We start from the raw sequence: 23,865 nt of genomic DNA, 5'->3' as shown, positions 1-23,865 counted from the left end.
GTGCAGCAAACAAATGTTAGATCCTTTTTTACAGCATAGATTTATTATCTTTTCCAGGATATAGTGACCAGACATTTATCAGAGAACAATGAAAAAGGGAAGTGTGCAAAATCACTGAATTCTTCAACATGGATGGCATCAAATTCTGAACTCACTCCCAGTGAAAGCCTTGCCTCTACAGATGATGTAAGTTTTCAAATTCAGGTGCTACTTTATGAACAACTTTCCCTGTATTGCAGTTTACATGTATGCATGCTTGTCTACTGAATTATTCATACTAGGGATTCAATTTTGCTGAAATTAATATTAGCTTCTACAGACTCTTCCAAACAAATAGTTGCAAGAGAATCTTAATGCAAAAGTGATTAAAATACAGTATGATTCTTGAATGCTGCAAAGGAATGATTTGTCAAGGATGAATGGAACATGGAGAGGGGCATAAATCAGAAACTGGTATTTGGAAAGAGCCAAGATCTATTTCTGAGTAGGGTCAGGGCAAGTACTGATCACAAGATTCTCCAAAACATTTTTGCCTTTTTGGATTTAAGAAATCACTGATGCCTTCTTACAGTTTCTTACATGTTTTATAGTTGAAGTCTTTGAAACAACTGTGGTAGAATCATCTAACGGATTTATATCCTGAAAGCAAGGTTTTTCTCCAGTCAGGCCATGTGGTAACAAGTCTTGATACCACAGCATGGGGCTGAAAAGAATTGCTGGCTGGTTGACACATCTGTGACAGTATGGTGCATTCCTTCTTTCTATTCAGTTATTTGGTGTTTTTTTAGGAAACTTTTGGTAAGAACTTTCCTGCAGAAGCATGTCAAGATTGTGAACAAAATGATGCAGACAATGGGAGTACTATGTCTACATCTTCGAATTTTGAACCCTTTGCCACTGATGACCTTGGTAAGAATGATGTGATTTAGCATTGTGTTACTCCCTCCCTCCCAAAAGGCCTGCAATTCTCAATGCTTTAGTAGTACAGTTACTTGATTTTTAGTGTGTAATCATGTTTTGTAAAACAAAACAGAGATAAATTAGCCCCTTATGAAACATTTAGAGTTGATAAAAATGTGTAATAAAATATCATAAGTCAACTGCAATTATATGTAGATTTCAAAACTTGTGGCCTTGAATTAATTTTTATCATTGTTTACTTGTCTATCAATTGAAAAACCTTTTATATAGATTAAAAGATGTTTTTATTCTAAATATAGGCAACACAGTGATTCACTTAGATAAAGCTTTGTCTTGGATGAGGGAATATGAGCGTATGAAAATTGAAGCTGAAAATACCCTTGACTCTGAGGGCTGCTCTAGTAATTTTCAGGGTGCTTCTACTGGTAAATTAGAAGGTATGCACATATTTTGCTTAGTTTTAGAAAATTATTATTTTTACTAGGAAGAATCATTTAATTGGCTGAATTGCTTTCTTTTTTAGTTATATTGAAAACTTAGAAAAGTGTCAAAGGATATTTACATATGATATATGTAAATATGATTTATTTTTAAAAAGGAAAATATAATTTTGAAATTGATATTTCTTTTAATAGTAATATTGAATGTCTTAAATGTGCCTTTTTTTCTTTTACAATTAAAATGAGGTCCATGTACCAGTGAATGTCAGCCTGTGCCACAGTCGAGTGAAGTTTCTGCTGTTCCATGTCCTCGTATAGATACTCAGCAGCTTGACCGGCAGATTAAAGCAATTATGAAAGAGGTCATTCCTTTTCTGAAGGTAAGAATTCTTTGTAATATGGTGTGAATTAGACAAATAGGCAAAGGACCTGCATAATTGCACAGAAGAACATTATTTAAATCTGATCACTTAGAAACATCTCTGAATAATAAGTATGTGTCAAGTTGCAGACCTTGCTGAGGATGAAGTAAAAATTAAATGCTCTCACAGAAAGATTTTGTGGAGTTTTTAATAAGAGAAAGAAGTGGTGAGGTTTCTAAATTTCATAGGGCTGGTGGACTTGACGTCAAAAAGAATAGCGTTTGCTTCCTTTGAAGATGACCAAATCAAGTAGGAATGTATGAGAATGTAATTCTGAAATATTTACATATAATGTAACAAGATACTTTTGAAGAACAGCTCCTAGTTGTTGATTTTTAGCATTATTTTCTCCAGTTTACAAATATCTTTAAAGTTGTTGAGAGCTTGTTAACTTCTGTGAATACAGTAAAAATGTACTTCTTTAAAGAAGGAGAAATAGTCCCCGTTCTATCTTTGCCAGGTTGAAGAGCAGAGAAGATTGAGTTGTAAGACGCTTAAGTCATCTCCCTGTTCCCTTTTATAGCAGGCACAGTATATAAGCTTTGGTTTGTGTAAGAAGGTTGTTGGTTGATACTAGGTTTAAAAAGGTTGATACTAGGTTGTTGACGTGCAAGTCACAGTGCTTGAAGACTTCTGTTTTGTTCCCAATTTTAAGGCTGCATGTAACAGTAGGTATCTTAACACTTTATCACACTTGAGTACACAGCCACAGTATCTATCTGAAGATTCTTAGTTTGTCTAAACATTATAACATGGCACGTACTCATGTATTGGAAAAGTAAGATAAAGCTTTGTGTCATGACCAGTCAGTCATTAATGAAGCATGGTGTTTGCAAGATGGGTTAGGACCTGTTTGTTGAGTGCTGTTCTCTCACTGGACAGGTGGTTTTTTATAAATTAATTTCAGTATTTGAGTTCATGGCTAATTTCTCTTTGGAAGTGGTAACTGAGCTCATGTTGTGATACTTGTTTAGGAACACATGGATGAAGTATGTTCTTCTCAATTACTGACATCAGTAAGACGTATGGTCTTGACTCTTACACAGCAAAATGATGAAAGTAAAGAATTTGTGAAGTTCTTTCATAAGCAGCTTGGCAGTATACTTCAGGTTAGTAGTTTTTCAGTGCTGTTCTGCAACTCTTCCAAGTTGGCTAATGAACAACAGATAAGCCAGCTTCCTTGAAGTTGTATTTTACAACTTCACTAGCATAGCCTGCAGTTCTCCTTCACCTTTGATACAGTGGTGAGGTATTACTTTCTTTCCTAAAATGAACAATTTACTGTGCACAGAACTTCTTTTCCATCACTGCTGGATAGTGAGAGGTGTATCTCTGGCCTGTGACTGTCTTCAGGGAGAGCTCTGGTGATGCTCTTCATGGACATTTTATGTCAGATCCTGAAAATCAGTAGTCTGCTGCTTCCTTTCTTTTTTTTCTACAAGCATGCAGTTTAAATCACAAGCTTACTAAGCTAGGATTCCACTTAAAATCTGTTTAAGACACTAAAACATTTAAAAACTATGAGCTATTATATGTGTAACTAATTTTGAGTTACTGGTAAGATGAAAAATACTTAGTCTTTGAAGCTTGAAAGTGTTTCAAAAACTGAAGAGTTATTTCTTTTCACAGGATTCACTGGCAAAATTTGCTGGTAGAAAATTAAAAGATTGTGGGGAAGATCTTCTTGTGGAGATCTCTGAAGTGTTATTTAATGAATTAGCCTTTTTTAAACTTATGCAAGACTTGGACAACAACAGTATTTCTGTAAAGCGGAGATGTAAACGAAAAATAGAAACTACTGAAGCAATACAGTCTTACACTAAAGAGGTTTGTTTTATTATGTTTTTGAAAAATGTAGCTTTTCTGAGATGGTTAAATACGTACATTTCCTGAACTAGTTTGATTAACTAATTTCAGATGTTCATTTATTTATTTATTTTACCACTTGGTGCTGTGCAATCACAGTATTGCTTGTGTAGAAGCATGAACTGGTTTTCATCAGTAAGGACAAAGTCCTGTGTTATAGAGGAGGGTCTTCTATATTTTTAGTTATATGAACTGCTTACAAAACAAATGAGGCACCAGATCATGTTCATGTATTTATGATTTCAGGGTCCTTTCAGCTTTTTTCTAGAAACACCAATAACAAAGCAAATCTTAACTCATTCTTATTTTAAAATGTCAACAGAAGATACTTTTTGAACCTGTCATAAAGTCTTACAAGTATTTTTAGGAATACCATCATTTATATTTCAAGATAATTCAACTTAGACCAATAGCATGGCTAGTGTGAGGGAGACTGTGAGTGTCTTGTAGAGACGCCAAAGGAGCACTGAATCCAAAAAGATCTGGATGCGATTTCCTGTTTTTTTCTGAAGTTGCTCATTGGGTCTTTGTTACACAAAGAGTTAGTTTATACAGTCCTGTGAGAAAGCATGGGACCAGCTTAGATTCAGTGTTTCTTCTGCTCTTGTGGGAGACAGGACTGGGGTGATGGTCAGTGTCTACTTTGTTGCTGTGGCAGCAGTGCAGATTCAACAGAGCCAGAGATGAGCCCGAAGTGGTAGGTCCTGATTACTTTGTATAGACACACACAATTACCTCTATATAGTCTTCTCACAGCCCCCAGCTCTGGGAGCCTGATAGAGGCACATTTTATCTTACTTGATTTTTGTGGCTCTCTTGAGTCCAGTAAAATAACCAGTATGAGATTGCTTGCTGAAAAACACAGTCTTGATCAGAGGTAGAATCATAGGATGGTTTGGGTTGGAAAGGACCTTAAAGATCGTCTAGTTCCAGCTTCCTGCCATGATGTATCTAATTGTATGTATTAAATATGATTCAACCACAGACTGTAGAATTAGCCCAATATAAACATAATTGTTTAAAGAAAAAGAACTAGCACAGTTTTTTAATGCTTTGCAACTCTGAAGTTTGGAGACTTCTGTGTGTAAAGAAGTCCCTGTGGTTTACTGCCATTTGAAGATGGCAGTTCTTGGTAAAATTGGCAATTCAGCCTGCCTTTCATGAAGTCCTAGTTTGATTCAATATTTCCAGGTTACTTCAGTTTAGAATTGATAATTTGTATTTCTTCTAGGCAAAGAAAGGTCTCCAGGTGGATGTTTGTTCATCTGCTGAAGATGTCGATGAGGACAAAGTATGTGTATGCCTCTCAGTTGTCTTTGTTTCTCAGATAATTTCACAGGTCACTTAGTCTTTCTGTTCCCTGTTACAGGAATCAAGTATCTGTAAGGATCCCACTTCCCTGTGTTTAGAAATTTATTCATCTCCTTCGTGTTATATTCAATTATTTACTTTATCAAAGTACCTTACAGATTCCCTTTTAAGGACAGCTTAACTATTTTTAGCAATTAACATTTTTTTTTAATGGTATGGAGTAAGTTGTTTTACTTTCCATCTTAGGGAGAAGGGAAATGTTTTGATTTGGGACACAACGTATTTGATACTTTAGCGCCCAAGTCTGCCTATGCTCAGAGCATTAAATGTTAGTGCTCAGAATTTCTCCCTGTTATTTTTGTTGTTTTTCTTTGGGAAATTGGGTGGTGTATGAAGTTTTGTATTTTCTGCTGGAATGTTCTGCTTTCTCCAGTCAAAGGAATTATATAGGTAATGTACTAAATAGGTTGTTGATTGCTTTTCTGAATAGGCATAGGTGTATGAATAGGCATTTATGAACATGGACTCGGTGCTTTCCCCCAGGGCTTAGGACTTCTGTCACACTGCTTTGGAAGTAAAAGTGGGAAGCTGTGAATCACTTGCATGGTTGCTATAGAAGAGTCCTTTCAAGATTTGGAGCCAAACTCAGGGCATTACTTGGGGTTCATATGAGAGGAGCAGAATTTTCTCACTAAGTATATTTTAGCAAATCATTCAGCAGAGAGACCACTTAGTAGCTATTGCTAAAGGAGTGAGAAGCTGCATTAGGAATATTTTTATTTCTCATTTAGGAGGAGCAGCGAGATTTGATAGAGGGTAGTAATGCAGGTGTGTCTTTCTTCTTGATAATGACAAATCTAATTTAAGAATTTTTTTAACCTATCCTGCTGATCAGTGTCAACCTTTTTAGATAATGAAATACTCAGTAGTTATGATGTCTTTGATAGCTATGTCTGAAGAGTCTGTGATCTCTCACAGGAGGTTCTGATGCTATTTTAGGAGTAGCTCTGTAGCATTCACTTCAAGGCGTTAAGGACTACTTAAGCAGTTTTTTAGTCTGTAGATACTTTAATATTTTTGAGAAACAAAAGTGACTCCTTGATACAGAAACCATAGCTTAGTCTTTAGATAGACAGACATGAAATTGCATAGTATTCCTTGTTTCTGTAGGACAAAGATGAGACTGAAACGGTTAAACAAGTACAGGACTCAGAAATGTGTGCTGGTAATGGAGTTCCTGAAAGCATTAGGTTTGATGCCTCTGATCAAGAGGAAGAGGAGGAAAGTGAAAGCGGTCCAGTGGCAATAAGTAAGTCATGGTTTTACAGCTCATTATTCAGTGTGTTCACTGTAATTTTGACCAACTAGTTTTACAACAGGATTTGCATGAGGTACTGCTGTGTAACACCTTCTCTTGCAGATTTTCTAGTCAGTCTTTTTTCAGTGAAAGCTTTGCAGTACTGTATTTACTAGTATCATGTGAAGGCTTAAGCCATTTTTTTCCTTCCTAATCTGTAGATCTGTAAAAATACATTAGAATCAGATTTATTAAGTTTATATATTCTGTCTCAGCTAAACTTGAAGTTTCTCAGCCTTTAACCTGAATAATGTGAAAGCCACTGAAATTTTACGTAGTTTTTAATTTAAATAATGTGGGGTTTTTAAATATGCTTCTACTTTAGCTTGCCTTTTTTTTTTAATTTTTTGTCCTTGTTTTCATCTTACACCAACTGCTGCTGGCTAGGATTTCCTTACCGTTTACATTCTTTACACCGACTTGTTTAATAACTTAGATTATACCAACACAGTGGTGTTTGTCCGTATTATGGCTGGTGTGAAGCATGCAGATCTTTCAAAGTTAAGTCATTAGTGTAACTTAATTTTAAAGAATGTTTTGGACTGAGAGTTACAAGTGATGATTGCAGCAAATTCCCCAGTGGGATTTTGCAATACGAAGGTGGTTTTACATTGATTTGCCTTTAGGTTTATCAAAAGCAGAAACCCAAGCTCTGACTAACTATGGCAGTGGAGAAGATGAGAATGAAGATGAAGAAACAGAGTTTGAGGAAGGACCTGTTGATGTACAGACATCACTACAAGCCAGCAGTGAAACAACTGAAAATGAACAGGTATCACCAAAATTGGTAATGCAGAACAAACCTATACCAGTGCACAGCTTTTCAATGCATATTTCTATGTGCTTTAGTTTTTCTTGTTGCACTCTTTTGTTACTATGGAAAGCAGAAGTATGATACAAGAAATTGCATTATACCAGTAGCTGCTACATACAAAATGTAGCATTCCTCACCTGAATTTATTATTGGTACAACTGATGCCAAAATGGACAGATGTACACCAACAAAATTAATGTTTACATCTGCTGTCAGAGAGAAAAAAGGTTAAACTGCAAATGAAAAATTAAACTTTGAAAAAGCATCATGTTTTAAACATTTAACGTTTGCTGACATCAAGTCAATTGGCTCAATTGGGAGCCATTGACTCCTGTCCTCTGTCATATGTTTGGTTTGTCTTTCCTCTTTTATCATATGCTAATTTTTAATAGAGCAATGGTGAAATGTTATTTCAGTGTTTAGTTTTCTCTAAAACATCTGGATGTGTGTGACCTGGTTTTGGAGACTTGTCAGTTTTTTATATTTCAGTAAATAAGGTTGACTTTTGAATGTCTTGAAACTTGAGTTTATTCAACAGTTATTAATGTTAGACAAGGATGTAACTGGAACATATTAACTTGAAAGACTAAAACAGTAGATCTTTTCTGTGGAACCAAAGAGTTTACCTGGGGAGTATTACAGTGAAAAGAAAATGTTCAAATAATACACATGTATCAGTGTTAATGGTTTTGTAAACTATTGTTGACAAGTGGATGAATAGGGAGTGGAACTTGATGTCTTTATTTCAAACTAGTGAAAAGAGAAAATCATGGAACAAGTGTACAGTGTGTTTCTAGTTAGTAAATTAGCCAAAAAGCTATGAAGCTGATGAGTAGAATTTGTTCTAACTTGGTTTTACCTTCCTCAATAGACTTCAAACCAAGAATTGAATAAGGCAAAAACCAGTGACATTTTGTCATCAGAACAACAATCTGTTAATGTTAAAGGTAAGCCCTGTATGCAGCAACTGAAGGACTAACACTTGCATATGAATTTGCATACTGTGAGAATTATCTTGGACTGTGCCTGTGATACATGTAATTAAGAGAAAGATAATCAAATTTGCTAGAGCTTTCTAGATTGTCTTTTTCATGGAACTGTATCAGTAGGCTAGATATCTACGTGTTAATACTGACACAGCAAATCTTTTAAAGAGGAAACCTAGAATAATCTTAATTTAATGCTTGACATGAGCATGAATTTTAGTTGATTGTTGCAGCCCTTGGCTCACAACTGTAGCAGTTCATTTGTCTGTTACAGTATTTTGATGTTAAGATTTGTCTAGTACTTGCTTTTACTGCTATTACCATTTTACTTGCAATTGCAAGCACTTTCTATTTTAAAGATTTAAAGATCTGTTTTTTTCTGTGAGTAATGCTGTGATGTAACTGATTAAGAAACCAGAAATCATTTTTTCCCAAAAGATGGAAGCATTGCCAGGTAGTAAGAATGTTACTTCTAATGTAACTGTTGTCACCACCACCTTTCCTGTGCTTTTTTTCTTGGAAATACTGGTTTTTTTCTTGGCCTATTTTTGTAGACTAAGAGCAATATTTGAGTAGATTCTGTGTGGCAGAGTGTTCAGGGATTTATTTTTCTGTATTATATCTCCTCTTACCCAGAATGGATAATTTATAGTAGTGATTTAGTTCTGGAAATTGTTTTACCTGTGTGTTGTTTTTTTTAAACCTTTTTGTCATAAATCAAGTCACACATTCTTGTGTGGGAATTGCTTATACTTAACTGTATGAGAGTACATATACCTGATGTTTTATTTCAGTCAGCTTTGTGTTGATCTGAGAGACTGTAATTCACTGTCATTGTTAATTTGTAGCTTTGGATCATAATTTGTAAAAAAATAATAATAATCTGGCATTTTTGTGTACTCAGAATCTTTTACTGTCCCTTCCTAGATAAAATATAATTTTGTGGTTTTAGGTGAACAAGATGTGGCTACAATTGTGCCTCATTACCTCAATGTCGTGGAGAATACACCACCTTTAATGATAAATAGCCCAGAATCCTTTGTAACAGCCACTGTGAAAGCAGAAGAATCAAGCTCATCTTTACCTATGAGTGAAAGTCAAACACTGGATACCACTCGTGCAGGAAACAAATCTGGTGCAAGTTCTGAAAGCTCCATGGCTGGCAGCCCTGATACGGAATCACCTGTGCTGGTGAATGAATATGTGCGTATATTCCAGTTCAGACACATCCAAGAGAAATGAAGAGCTTTTTTCTATTTCAGAGTTATTTCTAGTTTGCAGTCTTGCTTAGTTTTTATTTACAAATTTGATATGGGCATTGTTTTTTTGATGTCCTTTAATAGTCAAAAAGTGAAAATAAAGTAGCACTATTCTCTTAAATATCACTATTTTTATTAACAGGAAGCTGGTTCTGGAAATGTCAGTCAAAAATCTGATGAAGATGACTTTGTGAAAGTTGAAGACTTGCCGCTCAAACTTGCTGTGTATTCAGAGGTATTTTGCTATTATTTGAGGCATTGTTTTTAGGAGTGCACACATTAAGTGTCTTTGTTATCTCGACAGCAGCAACAATTACTCAGTGTTTTGAGATTTGCTTTATCTGTTACAAAGGCAGATTTAATGAAGAAAATGGAGTCAGAGGCCCAAAACAACAGTTTGTCTGATGAATTGCTGGATGGAGGTGGAGCTCGAGATCAAGAATTAGTAGGAGATGCCCAAACCTTGAAAGAACCTGGTAAAGATTATTTTCTAAATCCTACACAAATTGGGAAAACACTCTGGAGTGCTAGAATTTACGTATCACTGATTGAAGTAAACAGTTATCATGGTGCTCAAAGAATATTGGGTTTTGTTATCATACATTTGAAAATACTTTATTGATATGAAGGGATTTTGCCTCCCATGTCCCTTCCATATACTTCTGTTAGATCTGTTGCTGATAAACTCATAAAAATTAACATATGTAAAGTGCATGCCACAGCATAATGGTTTTGAAACTTATGCAAATGTAGCAGTATTTTTTTCTTGTTACACAAGCTTGGGTTTAAGAATAGGTTATAATTGTTATTATCTGATTTAATACTATTATAGACTGCTCAGTGGTTTTGTGATAGAAAAGTTCAAGAGACTTTTCAGAACGGTAAAATATCTCTTCAGGGAAAAGGAAAGTATTTTTCATGGGAAGCATACCATGAGGTAGAGAAAAGTTTCAGTGGGTGTGTTAGGTTGAGCTGGCAAAATGCCAACCGCCCAACATAGATAGAAAGGATCCTGCCCCCCCTCACCTCCCCAACCAAGGGAAAAGGTGGGAGAGGAAAAAAAACCCAAACCCCAAAGTAGCAAGCTTCTTATATTACACAAAAGAAAGACAATTCAAACGAGAATACATATATATATATATATATACACACAAATGTGAGAAAAGAAAAACCAGACTAAGAACAATAACTACCAAGTCACTCACCCAAATAATACAGAGTCCAAGCACCCAAACCCCACAAAACCTCTCAACAACTCTTCCAGAGAAAACTCCCAGCAAGAGACTGTTCACCTCCCTAGATAACACAGCGGGGATGGCAGTGTGTCCTCACAGGTCTGAGGCAAAGACCGAAAGAGGCAGAAGCTCCACTTCCCCCTTTTTTTATACTTCTTGATGATGTCAGATGATATGAAATACCTCTTTGGTTGTTTGTCAGGGGATGCTTGTCCCTTCTAACCTATGTCACATCCTTTGGGCCTGCTGAATTGGGCCTAGCTAAGGCCTAGCTAAAACTAAAGCCAAAACTGCCACAGCTGCAAAAACCTAATGGTAATGCAGGTCAGAGAAAATTTCCTAATGTTGGTTTTGTGACAAAATTGCAGTACTGGAGACTTGTACTCTAGATTTTTCCAGAACAAAGTATGAAGGAAGATGCATCTTTACTTCCATTTCATTCACTGCCTATTGGCATTCTGCTTGTCACAGCTATGCTGGCACAAGTCTCGTGCCCATTTGGTGGATACTGATGCATATGTGTGCTGTGAGAGCAGTCTGGCTAAGGATGCCACACCACGCCAGATTTGTAGATAGCACTAAACCATTCCTAATCTCTGTATGCCTCAAAATGCTGGTGAGGTACTTCAAGGGATCTAGAAGTTCAAAAGTGGTCATGAGCTGTGTTTGATGCCTTGTAGCCATTAGACAATGATAAGTGTACTCTTTATTTTACAGAAACTTTTGGAGCTCAAAATGAATGAGAATAACCAGAAGATATCTACATTTATGAACTCCATGTATACAGGTGCATACCGAAGATCAGCACTAATTCTCCAGAATTCTGGAAGTGTATAAAAATGTAAGATTTTTGACACACTGCCTGTTAGGATAGGTATGTGAACTTCTGCCTGTGGCAGTTTGAACAGCTGAAACTGAATTAGCTTCTATTCAGTTTTGCTGCATTGTTCTTTCTCGGTCTTAATTTTTTATTTTTTATTGTGACTTGTTTAGTAATTTTAAAATTGTTCAAAATAGTAGTTTTAAATAAAGTTTGAACTTGTCTGTTAATTTTGTCTTTGGAAAAATTTTCCTTTGGCTTAGAAGCTGGTCTACTGAGTTTGTTGCTGGAAGTTAACTGACTTTAAGTGTTGGCATTCTTGTAGCAGTTTGCTACTTCTCTTACAAGAAACGCTGCTAATTTTCCTGGTACCAGAAATTATTATCTCACTAAATTTCTGCATTTTCTACAAATATTAGGTATAGACACAGTACCTACCTACAAGTTGCCTTTATAGGCTACAGTATAGCTGTTTGTAACAAAAAAGTTCTTGTTCATGGCCTGTGAAATTCTATCATCACATTTGCCTGAGGTGAACTTAATACCCCAGGTTTGTAGCCAACTGGAGAAACCCAGCTGTGTTCCTGTTTGGCACTTTCAGTGTTCAAAGGAATAAACCTGTCTGAAAATGCTTGTATCCTTTCATAGGTAACAATTAAACTGCTGCAATTGAAAGTCTGTAGAATCTGTACTTAAAGTATTTGACTTAAATTGAAATTTCCTAAATTTCCTTATAAAGTTAAATGCTTTTAAAAAACAGTCAGCAACTAAGGAAGTCTGATGATTAAGGTGGAATTTTAGAAAATTAGATTGAAAAACTTTTCTTCACTTTTTTGGATCGGAGTTGCTAATTACACTTAAGTCATAAAACTGAGCTAGAATTAGCTTATTGAACAGATCTGCTGCATTACAGACATCCTGTTTACCTTAAACAAAAGGCTTTTCTCAAAGTAGTTAAAAAGCACTGGTCATTAATTCAGAATTGTGTTGCTTTTGAGGTTAGTGTGATAATATGGCTGTATTCTGTGGTTTACAGTCTAGGAAGCCTAAATATACCTGAAGTTTAAATAAAATAAGAATGTAATTCTTATGTGATTTCTTTTTTAAGTCTCTTTGGAGTGTCTGTAGGGGTGAATACAATTTTTCTGGAAGATTTTACTATTTTTTACTGTGATTTTACTATTTTGCTTAGGAAAGGCTTTCCTGCTGCTTTCTCAAGACAGTTGCTGTTCTCTCCCTGCACATTCCAAAGAGGTTTCCTCTGATAGGTGAGGAGAGTGCATTCAGACATGTTACAGGGCCACTGCAGCATGGAGAGAGTGGGGAGGCACAGAGATAATAAAATCCAAAGAAGGAACAGGAAGTGTGCCTTTCTGTCTCTAAGTTTTATGAGTGAATTTTGAAATGGCAGATTATGGTCACATGCCTCTCATGTCCAAGGACAAAAAACGTATTAGCAAAAGGTTTGAAGACAGTTTAGTTACTGTGCAGACTTTAAACTGGTGGTGCTGTGGTTTGCAGAAAAAACCTATCATTTTGAGGACAGGAAACAGGTTGTTGCAAAGGCAATCCTGTGAAACAATTCATGTTTTTAATGACTAATATAGTCCAAGAATCACTCAGTAAATGTAGAAGAGGACATGTTTTATAAAGTAGAAGAGACTGTGGGTGTAGATTTGAAACAACTCTAGTTTATGTGATGAATCATTAAATTCTAAGCTCAGGGAAGAGGATGAGCACACACCATTACTGAATTCTTGCCCTTGAGTGTGTTGGGGGTTGTGATTTAACCTCAGCCATGAACTAAGTACCAAGCAGCTGCTTGCTTACTTTCCAACCAGTGGGCTCAGAGAGAATTGGAAGAAAGAAAGCAAAAAACCTCCTAGGCTGAATTAAAGACAGTTTAATAGCAAAAGCTGTGCATGTAAGCAAAGCAAAATGGCAGGCAGGTATTTGGCTATCTCCAGTAGAGCAGGGCTTCATAATGCATAACAATGACTTGGGAAGACAAATGCCATCACTCCAAATGACACCCCTTCATTCTTCTCTGAGCTTTATAAGCTGAGCATGATGCCATATGGGATTGGAATATCCCTTTCATCAGTGGCAGTCAGCTGTGCAAGCTGTGTCCCCTTCCCAGTTTCTTGTGAACCCTCAATCTCCTTGGTGGAGGGTGGCATGAGGAGCAGAAGAGTCCTTGACACTGTGTAATCCCTTCTCAGCAGTAATGAAAACATCCCTGTGGTACCTGTACTGTTTTCAGCACAAATCCAAAACAGCCCAACACCAGTTACTGTGAAGAAATCTACCTCAGACAAAACCAACACAGTGTGTGTGGGAAAAATACACTGAAATGGTATTTCTTTGGTCATACTTCTCCTGTGTACCCTTTTGTCACAGAATGGTTGAGGTCAGCAGGGATCTCTGGAGGTCATCTTGTCCAGCTCACCTCCTCTATCAGGGCCACTCAGAGCTGGTTGCCCAGATGGCATTTGAATATCTTCATAGTGGGAGACTACAGCCTCACTGGGCAATCTATGCCAGTACTCAATCACCCTTACAGTAAAGTGTTTTGTAATAATAAGAGGGAAGCTCCTGTGTTTGTTTGTGCCCTTCTAGTCTACTTTCACTATTCATTGCTCAAATAGTAGAATTGTTGAAGTTAGGCTCTCTCTTACATTCTAATGCCACTGCTTCTTGCATACTATGTATGTAGTTCCGTTCAAATAGGATTTGTTTCTTGCTTAAAAAGAGCACAGGAGAGTGTGTGAGTGAGGTAGGAGAAGCAATCTTGTTCTTGATACAGTGCTTGCTCCCTTACTGATCTGGACCAAAATGGATGTTACATCTTACTGTTCAATGCCCATTACACAATCTGTCACTCAGGACAGTTTTGTGCAGCAATGCATACAAAGAATTTTGATAATTATTTTTAGGATGAAAGTTAAGAGACCAGAGCTGGTTCTCATGTAATGGTAATGCAATTTAATAACAGCTCTTCCCTCAGAGGGAGACTGCTGTGTGTCATCTGTCCTTTACTGTTTTATAGTGAGTGACCTACCAAAGCCTTGCAAAACTGGTATGGAGTGAAACCAAATCATAATGGACTTAGACTCATTTTCACTACTGAAAGTAACTGCTACTTTGGCGAGGAAGGTGGAATAAATGATTTCTTAAAATAAATTCCATCACTGCTTTTGAAATGTTATTTTAATCAGATCCCAACATATCCTGAAACACTTCATGCTGCAAAACAAATGATGTCATTTATGAAGTCTAAGCATTAAGACAACAGAAAACACATAGTAATTTGGGGTTGCTTTGGCTGCAATGCTAGTATTTTGAACTGTAGTTACCTACTACAGGGTTACTATCTTGCATAACAGTCAAGAGTTTACCACTCAAAGGTTAAGTTTTGTTTAACTTTGAAGAAAATTAATTAGAAGCCTTCACCCATTCTATACAAGTTTGCATACTCACACAGTAGTACTTAATCAAAGACATACTGAAACATTTCTTGTGCTACTTTTACATAAGCCTCTCTCTCTTCCTTTGTCATGAGAGACACAAGCTCTGGATTTTCACTAACTTCACTATATGAATGAGGTTGTCCAGCTACCATTAAAATAGGACCTAGAGTTTCCTGTTCTTCCTCTTGTTCAAAGTTGCTACCTACTACTTTCATTCCTGCTCCTCTTGAGCACTTGGCATCCTCTTCAAACTCGCTGTCACTGCCTGATTCATGTAGGTTTCTTCTGACAACAGGAGCCTGATCTCTGCTAGATGATGACTTCAACTCATGGATCAAAAGAGTCTTGATGATTTCATTATTGTCAACAGTTTCTTTAACACTTTCTTCAGTTTTTTCAGAAGAATTTACTCCTAATACAAAGTACTAAGTATTAGAGGAATCAATAGTGTACAGTTACAACAGGCATCATACATAGATGACTTCTACTCTGGATCCTTTTCAGCCACACTAGAATTCTCTCTAAAGTACAGACATTTCCAAGAGCTTTCCACTATAAAGATTACCACTGTTATTACATGGTTAGAGCCAGTAGCTTCAGGACCTGGCACCTGACTTTAGGAATACTACTTCAATCAGTCTAAAGACTAGTTTTCAGAAACTAAGATCTGATGACCCCTAGTGCAGAATTTTGAAGCATTACCCTTATCTTCTAAACCAAGCTCAATACATTTTCAATAGTGGGGCTATATTTGTATGCACTGAGGCTGCTGAATTTATTTGCTAATGCTTAAAAACTTACCAGCAGTATTGTTGGTGGCCTTTGTTTTTCCTTCCACAGTGCTCTCTGACAACCAGGTAGGTTTCTCTGTAGTTGTTTTTTCTCTTGTTTTCTTTTTGCGCTTTGAATCTTGGACATCAGTAGCTAGGTTTTGGGTGTATGTAATGCCAGAAGAGGAACTTCTGTGTGCCCATTTTTCAGGGTATCTGCAGGATTCCAGGACACTTGAGCTCAACTTCTGTTCAAAGCTAAATGAAATGTCACATTCTGAACAGGTAAAATTCAGGGAAGAACCCCCACAGTTCCCATTTAAAAACAAACAAAAAACCCAACAACCTCCCCCCCCCCCCCCCCCCCCCCACCCCGCAAACCCAAACAAAAAAAAAAGAACTCCTAAAACATGCTTTTTCAGTATACTAACAAGTGCTCTGTATTAAAACAATTTGCATTCCCTATTACCTCATCTCAGAGGCAAGTGGTTCTGAACCATTGATTTTTGCAAGGTCTTTTCAGTAGTGCATCTCTGGATGAAGTACACTGATAGAAAAATGTTACTTTCTCACAGAAAGGGCTATAAACATTAGCTGAGGGAGAAATCTGGAAAATAAATTACTAATAAAAACGGTAGCAAAAAAATATAAGTGCATAGTAATAATGTAGAACGCCTTAGATATTACAGCCTTCTTCATTAAACAGTAGACTGTACTGGACAAAGCGGAATGGAGTACAAAGTAGGCTGCAAGTTGAGTATTTCAAAGATTTACAACTGGAAAATTGTTGGGGGGGTGGGGGGGGGGGTGTTGCAATGATCAGAAGTTCTAGGGTTATGTGTATACCTTTCTGATAATTCTGGTATTTCTGCTGGCTGAGGGTCCAGCAAGTCATGTGGCAGAACAACATCTTCAGTCTCACGCAGCAGCACAAAGAGAGGTTCAATCTGCTCATTGAACTTTGCTAACAAGGTTTGAGCATCATGCTTCGGAAATGCTGAGGGATCTTCCTCTACTTCAGTACTGCAATAAGTGCAGCGGAAAGTCTCTGCAACATTTTCCAATTTTCACATTCATGGGATGCAAAAAGATCAGCAGTCAACACTCTAGACAGTTAACCAAAACATTCTAGATTTATTAATATTTTCACATAACTAGAGGAACTTGGTTCTGCAGGCAAGCTGGAGACAAACTGATATTCAAACACTTACTATGCAAGAGAGAAATGTCTCAGGAGAGAAAGTTAAGTAGGCTGTACATGGACTATTGCCATATAGTAAGGTTTATTTTTTTCTTCTTGGAGCTCACCTCAGTTCTTAATGTAAGGAAAAAAAATGACACTTGCAAGCATAAACAGCATCTGGTGTTAGTTGTTCAAAAAGACTAATTCAGAGTCAAGGCAAATGCCAAAACCCTGTATTTATGTCTTCAGGAAAAACAAAAAAACCCCGCTCCAACATAAAGTTTATTTTATTAAAATTTATCACCAGCCTCAATGTTTGCATTTCAGTAACTTAACTCATTTACCTCCCTTTATAAGAAAGGGATGATTTTGCTAACTGCTTCACCATTGACATTTTGGTTTAGTCATGTAAAGTTTATTCTTGCTGGCTCTGGCATCCTTTGCGGATACCATGACCCAAATATCAGCACAGTAATATATCAGTACTTTATTGCATTATGATGCCATTCTATCTGGTTTTGAAAGAGTACTCTCTATTTAGCTACTGTGATTTTGGAGAAGAAAAACCCACAAACTCTGACACCACTTCTGCTATGGATGTGTTGTGTTGACCCAGGAGGAACCTGAACTTCCTACATGCGAATGACAGAACTCCTGCCACTGAACTGCAAGACACTTACTACAGTAGGTGACTGCCAGCAGTCTTACCCATCTGGTCCAACTCTGCCATCAGAAGAGCTGAACCACACAAAGAGTAACTAACATTCAAAACTGAATAAAGCCAGTACTGTGTTCCCATTTCCATATGAGCAAGTGGGACTCACAAGACTTGGATGAGTGATCTTAAACCAGGTTAAGAGTCTTGTTCAAAGCAAAGCTGAGGCCTAAAATCTGATTCCAAGCTCTATCTCATATATTCAAGATTATTCTTCGTTTTGCTTGGCGTGTTCTAGAGGCAGCACTTTCTCTTACCCTGACACTCCAGCTTTTCCTGTCTCAGACTCTTGTCCACCAACAAACAAGAAGCATATCCTAACAAACGTGCTTTTATTGTGAAGTTCACATAGGAGACAGTTTTGTGCTATCTGAGTTATTCTTTAAGATAACAACAAATAAGCAATATAAGTAACATACCTGTAAACACATCAAAGAGCTGATTGACTTCAAGGTCTGTGTAAGTGCTAGAGCAAGATGGGCATATAAAAGAGGACCTGGTAGTTGAATCCCGCTCATCTGCTTCTATTTTCTGGCGCATATGATCCAGTTTGTATCTTACCACATCCACCAGCCCCTTGTAATTGATGTAATAGTAATTCTGCCTTGTGCTCTTCCCACTAGGCCCTGTTTCAACTCGCAGACGCATTTTCACCAACTTGTCTGCCTTGAGTGTGTTGAGGACAGTACGCAGTTGTTTATGTTCATACTTGAGCAGCTGTAACAGGTCATCCTCTTTCACAGAGGAGTAGTGGATCAGTATATCCAGGGCCAGGGAGTACTCTACGCCATAGAAACCACGCACTATGTACTTGGCCAAGCGCTTTAGGGCTGCCGGTACCTCTGTGATACTGTTTTGCTCCTCCATCAGGAGCTGAGCCTTGAAAGTGCTGTATAACAAACAGAAGTGAGGGGAGATGCAGTGAGCCTTTCTTAGCCCTCACAGGCAGGTATAAAACATGTCATTTGCTGTGCTGTGCTTCTGCAAGAATCTTCACAGAATGGAAACATGTAAAATCATTAAGCTGCAGCTGGGGATGGGGAAGGTGTCAATAGGTACCAACGACTACCTAATCTTGAAGTAGAATGACTACACCTGAAATATTCATGTCCTCTTGAGTAAAAATGTCACAGAAGATAAATAGGAAAATAGCTCATAATAATCCTCCTTACAGAATACAGCACAGTTAGCTTGCATGTCTAGGTTTCCCTGAAGTATCTTTGCATTCATAGTCAGCCAGTTAAGAGCTGAAGTAAAAGCAAAGACTTCAAAAATGGAGCTCAGGACAAGAAATCTTTAGCTTAGTTCCTAACAGTATGTGACATAGATGAAACTGTATCTGCTTTTGTGGCAAAGCCACGAGAGGTGTTTAAGCACCCATTCACATGCTCTTTCTGATTTTTCTGCTGCCTGCTGCGGTCAAAGACCTTGCAAAGCTGGGGCACAGGAGCCTCCAACTTACCTGGCCCTTGCTCAGCATGGGGCGTTTAAGATACCATGTCTTTCTCCTTAGTGCTCTTCTCCCCTGCAGAAGTAGGGCTTCCATCCATAACCAGTTTTTAATTCCATTAACTAGAATGTAACCAGTTTTCAGCAGTCCAACTGTCCTAACTGTTTCTTATTCGTAAGGAATGGAGGGAGTTAAAAAAAAAAAAAGTATGTTTCAGTAAAGCTACATCCCAATTCCCTTCTTTGCGGCAGGGAATACAGCAGTGGTTGATGCTGCAGCCTCTAGCCAGGTTGCTTTACAGAGAGCCATGCCATGTGCAGTCACTGGGGCAGAAGGGCTGGGAGCAGGATGGTGTGTTATGGCATGGGACATGGCCAGCCCTGGCACCCACTCCAGGTGGTGGTAAAGAAATTGCTCAAGCCCAGGTGATTGCATATTGGTACACAGAACTTGCAGGGAACTCGTGGCTTATGCTTAGCAGAAAGGGGGGATAGACAGTGTCCTCAGCCAGCTCCACCACCAGAGATGAGGAGCATGGCATTGAGCTTCCTTGGAAAAGAGCTCTGAAGAGCCCAGAGCCTTGTACTTCCACACTGTGGGCAAAGAGCCCACAGAATGGCAGCGCTGTAGAGACTCCAGCAGAGGCCCAAAGGAAAGCAGCCATGAAGGAATTCTGTAACTCGGCCCAGCCCAACTGAGGAGTGCCAAGTGCAGCCCCAGCGCCTATATTGAAAGTGGTACTGCTCACCTTTATTGGTCTGGGCTAACATCTCAGAAAGGGCCAGGGTGCCCTCTGTTTGGGTCAGTGTAACACAAACTGCAGTTGGATTGTGTCACTGTTAAGCAAAAGAACAAAAACAGTTCTTCACCTAGTCCTTGGCTGATATGGACAGAATGCTGACTCTTAAAGAATTTGTATTAGGCACAGGTCTCATGACTATTTTTTCCTACCCTAAGTCAAATACAGAGTGAAATTATTTCAAAGGGAGTGTGATAAGTAGATAATATATTAAGGAAGAAGTAGGACCTGAACTGTAATCATGGGGTTTGCTGACCTATCAATTCTTTGGATGACTCCTTATCTCAACTTGTTTTGTGTACTTGCATCTCTAAAGCAAGCACTACTCTGAAGTGCTTCCCAGCACCTTGGTGTTAAAAGCTTGTGGGGTCTAGCCTTAAAACAATGTAAAATAGTCATGGAAAGAAAACAAAAATAACAGCCAAACTCATAGAAATCCCACAAAACCCAGAAAAACACAAAAAGCCCCACTACATTCACACAACAGAACCTCACCTCCCCCTCACCATACATAAATACCTACTTTATCATGAACACATCCTCGGAGATGAGGGAGAAGATTTTTTCAAGAACAAATCCATAGAATCTACTGTGCATTTGCAAGGGAATTTGAGATATGCTAGCCTTTGGTTCAATGGAAAAGGAAATGGCTTTCTTTTACAAAAATGACTGAATTTGACCTGAATAAAAGACATTCATGGAAAACACAAACCCCTCAAGAAATTTTCCTTTTAGCTACAAAAGAATCAAAATTATATGTATTTTATAAAAAAATGACATAAAATCAAAATGGGGAGAAGCTTTCTCTGCCATGGTCTGCTATATTTGAGGTTTTATTTCTCCAGTCAACTTTGTAAAACATCTCCATCTTACAATAAATCTTGAATTTCAGGAAAATTACTGATTTTTAAAAGTTGTTGTGTAGTTTTCATTTGACAGGCAGCAGTTCTCATTTAAGAGGAGCTGGAGACCACCCTTACCAAGGAAAGAAGGAGGAAGTGTAATAGCTCCTTGCAAAGGAAGGACTTCAAACAAAAATCTGCCCTGCAGCTGAACTACACTCTATGTTAATGAGACAAGTATTTTACTACTCATGTAGATTTTGTTTCCTTTTTATTTTCTCTTTTTTTTTTTCCCAGGCAATGGCATGTATAGACAAGATATTCTAGAAGTCAGTCTAACTTCTAACTTCATCTGCTTTTAAAGTACTTATTTTTATGACAGTAGGAGCTACCTTGTTATTACATTGACTATTTTAAAAATAATTCAGTAATTTAGATGTTTGAGTGGCCCTTCTGTTTATAGTTAATATGGATCCCTTATAACCTTTATCAAGGAGAAATGCAATGCCTTGTTTTCCCCACAAGAGAAAACCACCTTTAGGATCCCTCTTGCTTCGAGAAAGCTACACAGAGTTACTACTTGTGCCAGCATGCAACTATTAAAAGCAGAGTTTCAAGTTAAGAGGCATCACACTGAGCAAGTTCTGCAAGGTCTCTTTGGAGCCAGTTGCTTCATTAACATTTTCTTTGAGCTGACTAAGAAGACAAAGTATCCATCTCACCATTTAAAGGACACTAATACCAGAAAGATTTTGTAGCATTTTGTCAGATTCACATAATCATATGACTTGCAAATCAATTAAAAACCATATCAATACCTCTCTTGTATGGGCAGGAAACTTCAGGTTGATATTGCTGAAAAATTGCTTCTTTCCTAAGAGCTGAAAGCACCTCCAAAACAAGCTTAAATATTTCCCAGCCTTTTCCTAGACCTATCTGTGATAAGCCCTAATCATACCCAGCTGGTGCAAGAGTCCCCAAATCACATTTCATTAGCAACTGAATGAGTTCAGCCTTATACATTGCATCATGATAAAGTTATAAATCTTATTGCTCAATGAAATCCACCTACAACAGGCAAGGACTCACAATGTAGTGACTGCAATCTTTGATTAGTGTTTTCATTAGCATAACTTTAGAAGACTAAAAGTAACATCATAAATAACTCTTGTTGTTGTAAGCCAACTATTTAGTATAGATAATTTATGTAATTTGTTTAGAAGCTTTCAGAACCCAACCAAACTGGAAACTTCAGTATCTTAAAAGGAGAAATCTGGGATTTATGTTTACTAGTTTCTGTATTTTTACTTATTAATAATTTAAAGTGGTTTATGTCTTCAAAAGGAAAAAAAGACCATTTTTTCATTGTACTTACCTAGAAGATAAAGTTATGGATATTAATATCTTCTGGGTTAGACGTGTGTGTGTAAAAACAATTTTGAAATAAGGTTGCTAGACACTGTACAGTCCAGGTTTAAAGTACTGAATTCTATTAGGTTTGCAATCATCACATTCTATCTCAAATCTACGCCTCTCTCAGATTTTTTTAAGATATATATGTACAATGGAAGCTGGTGTTTTGTAGTGACATGACTTACATCTCCTTGGTACGTGTTGCAGCATGTATTGTGCTTTTGTTACTGCTGTTTGGTGCTGGAACTCTTGACTCTGACTTACCTGGCACATGAGTCCATGGAGAGACCCAAGGTGTGGGTGTTTGTCTGCACAGGACAGGTTGTGGGACTGGCATTTATGATGTCACTACAGAAGTCGGTGCCTCTGAGAAACAGTAGATACCAAAAAAAAAAAAAAATCCCTCATATTTTAGCAGTCATAGCAGGAATTTAGATTTGAAAACACTTCAAAGGTTTGAGACTGCTGTTGAGAAATTGCAAGAAGAGGTGACTAAAAAAAAAATCTCTGAGATTAGTTCTGCTCTTGCTTGTGATTTATAGTAGCAGGGATTGGTTTCATGCCTTATGCTGGGAAAAGCCCTGCTATTGCTCTTTTTTTTTTTGTTCCATTGATAAGAAACTATTTGGCAGATACAGCTGAGAAGGATAATTGGCATAAACCTTCAACTACAAATTTAAAATGTCCACACAGGCAAAATTAAACAGATACACCTCAGTCCATATAGTGGTTCTTGAGCAGACTCCTTGTCACATTACACTAGAAAATGCAGAGAAGCAAAACTACTTGCTGCTGTTTGGTTTAGTCTGTGGGAAGTGTTTACAATTAATAATACCTGTGGGTTTCCTCACTGACTGTTTTGAACTGGGAAAGTGTCATGTAATCTCAGCGCTGTTATTCCTGTTACTGCCCTCAGCCTACTTGTGGAAGTGTGGAATCAAATCACAACAAAACATGAAACAACTTTCTAAATTAAGTTGAGTTGATAGTGTGGCTGGTGACACTGCTTGCAGAAACAGGAAATGGCAGTTCACCTGTGGAAGCTATGACTGACAATTCTAGGGTTGTTCAGCAAGGACAGCTAACCCCCACATAGCAAAGGTGCTGGCTCAGCTCTGCATACTAAGAGCAGGAGTGAAAACTGCCAAGCCAAAAAAGAGAAAAAAATGAAGTGGTCTGAGAAGGTGTTTCAGACTACAAGTAGCCCTGGCACCAAGGGCCGTGGGAAGCAGGATTTGTGCTGGTATGTTGTTGTGATGTTGTGTAATAGGGACATTATTGAAAGTGGGAGCTTGAGACAGGGTTAGGCAAAATCACCTGGCTTCATTTCAAACCCGTTTGGGTGGCTGGGATGTTTATCTGCAATGGTATGGGCATGCATTGCACTTGTAGGCTACTTGATAAGAGGAAGGCAGATAATCAACTGAGCAGTCTTGGGAGAAATAAATACAGTCTTGATCAAAGGTTGAAGGCAAAAATTAGTGGGTTGCTGTTTTGGGGGGCAAAGGTATAATGAAGATCCTCACAGAGCAAATGTGGTATGCTTGACCTGTTGGCACAGCAGGGGATGGTGTAGAAGGCCTGGCACAAGGCTGTGATGCACACCTTGAATAAATGGGATGTGTGTTGAGTTCCTCTATTGTCCTCTCCAGGCTGAACAGCTGCTGTTCTGTGTTTGCTCAGACACATGAAAGCTACCTTTTGCTGTATCTTACATTGTCCTCATCAAACTGATGTTTAAAAAATAGAATCTCTAACTGTCTAGCTTGTAAATCCAAGCACTACAAAATAA

At 37.8% G+C, this 23,865-nt stretch overlaps 2 protein-coding genes across 15 annotated transcripts in view; one reads left to right on the top strand and one right to left on the bottom strand.

Annotated features, from left to right (window-relative positions):
- Positions 1-11,661, top strand: part of PCM1 (pericentriolar material 1) — a 39,318-nt gene extending 27,657 nt beyond the window's left edge. For 13 of the 14 annotated variants that reach the window (XM_071556371.1, XM_071556370.1, XM_071556369.1 and 10 more), the window contains 14 exons: positions 58-186; positions 789-909; positions 1,221-1,358; positions 1,608-1,741; positions 2,758-2,892; positions 3,413-3,610; positions 4,881-4,940; positions 6,131-6,269; positions 6,944-7,089; positions 8,003-8,078; positions 9,070-9,320; positions 9,519-9,611; positions 9,729-9,852; positions 11,329-11,661. In XM_071556371.1, the coding sequence (XP_071412472.1) occupies positions 58-186; positions 789-909; positions 1,221-1,358; positions 1,608-1,741; positions 2,758-2,892; positions 3,413-3,610; positions 4,881-4,940; positions 6,131-6,269; positions 6,944-7,089; positions 8,003-8,078; positions 9,070-9,320; positions 9,519-9,611; positions 9,729-9,852; positions 11,329-11,354 (1,770 nt within the window). In that variant the 3' untranslated portion in view covers positions 11,355-11,661. The remainder of the gene's footprint in view (positions 1-57; positions 187-788; positions 910-1,220; positions 1,359-1,607; positions 1,742-2,757; positions 2,893-3,412; positions 3,611-4,880; positions 4,941-6,130; positions 6,270-6,943; positions 7,090-8,002; positions 8,079-9,069; positions 9,321-9,518; positions 9,612-9,728; positions 9,853-11,328) is intronic. The other variant, XM_071556375.1, reaches the window with a different exon arrangement.
- Positions 11,662-14,627: 2,966 nt separating this feature from the next.
- Positions 14,628-18,492, bottom strand: LOC139672408 (general transcription factor IIE subunit 1-like). Its single transcript, XM_071556368.1, has 4 exons — positions 17,989-18,492; positions 16,518-16,719; positions 15,703-15,929; positions 14,628-15,313 (listed from the first exon to the last, which is right to left on the bottom strand). The coding sequence occupies exons 1-4, from the start codon at positions 18,434-18,436 to the stop codon at positions 14,922-14,924; spliced, it is 1,269 nt and encodes a 422-aa protein (XP_071412469.1). The 5' UTR covers positions 18,437-18,492; the 3' UTR covers positions 14,628-14,921.
- Positions 18,493-23,865: the final 5,373 nt, after the last annotated feature.

The sequence above is a fragment of the Pithys albifrons genome, chromosome 5 (genome assembly GCF_047495875.1).
Source record: "Pithys albifrons albifrons isolate INPA30051 chromosome 5, PitAlb_v1, whole genome shotgun sequence".
Taxonomy (NCBI): domain Eukaryota; kingdom Metazoa; phylum Chordata; class Aves; order Passeriformes; family Thamnophilidae; genus Pithys; species Pithys albifrons.
Note: the sequence above shows the minus strand (reverse complement) of the source record. Positions and strands in the feature narration are given on the sequence as shown.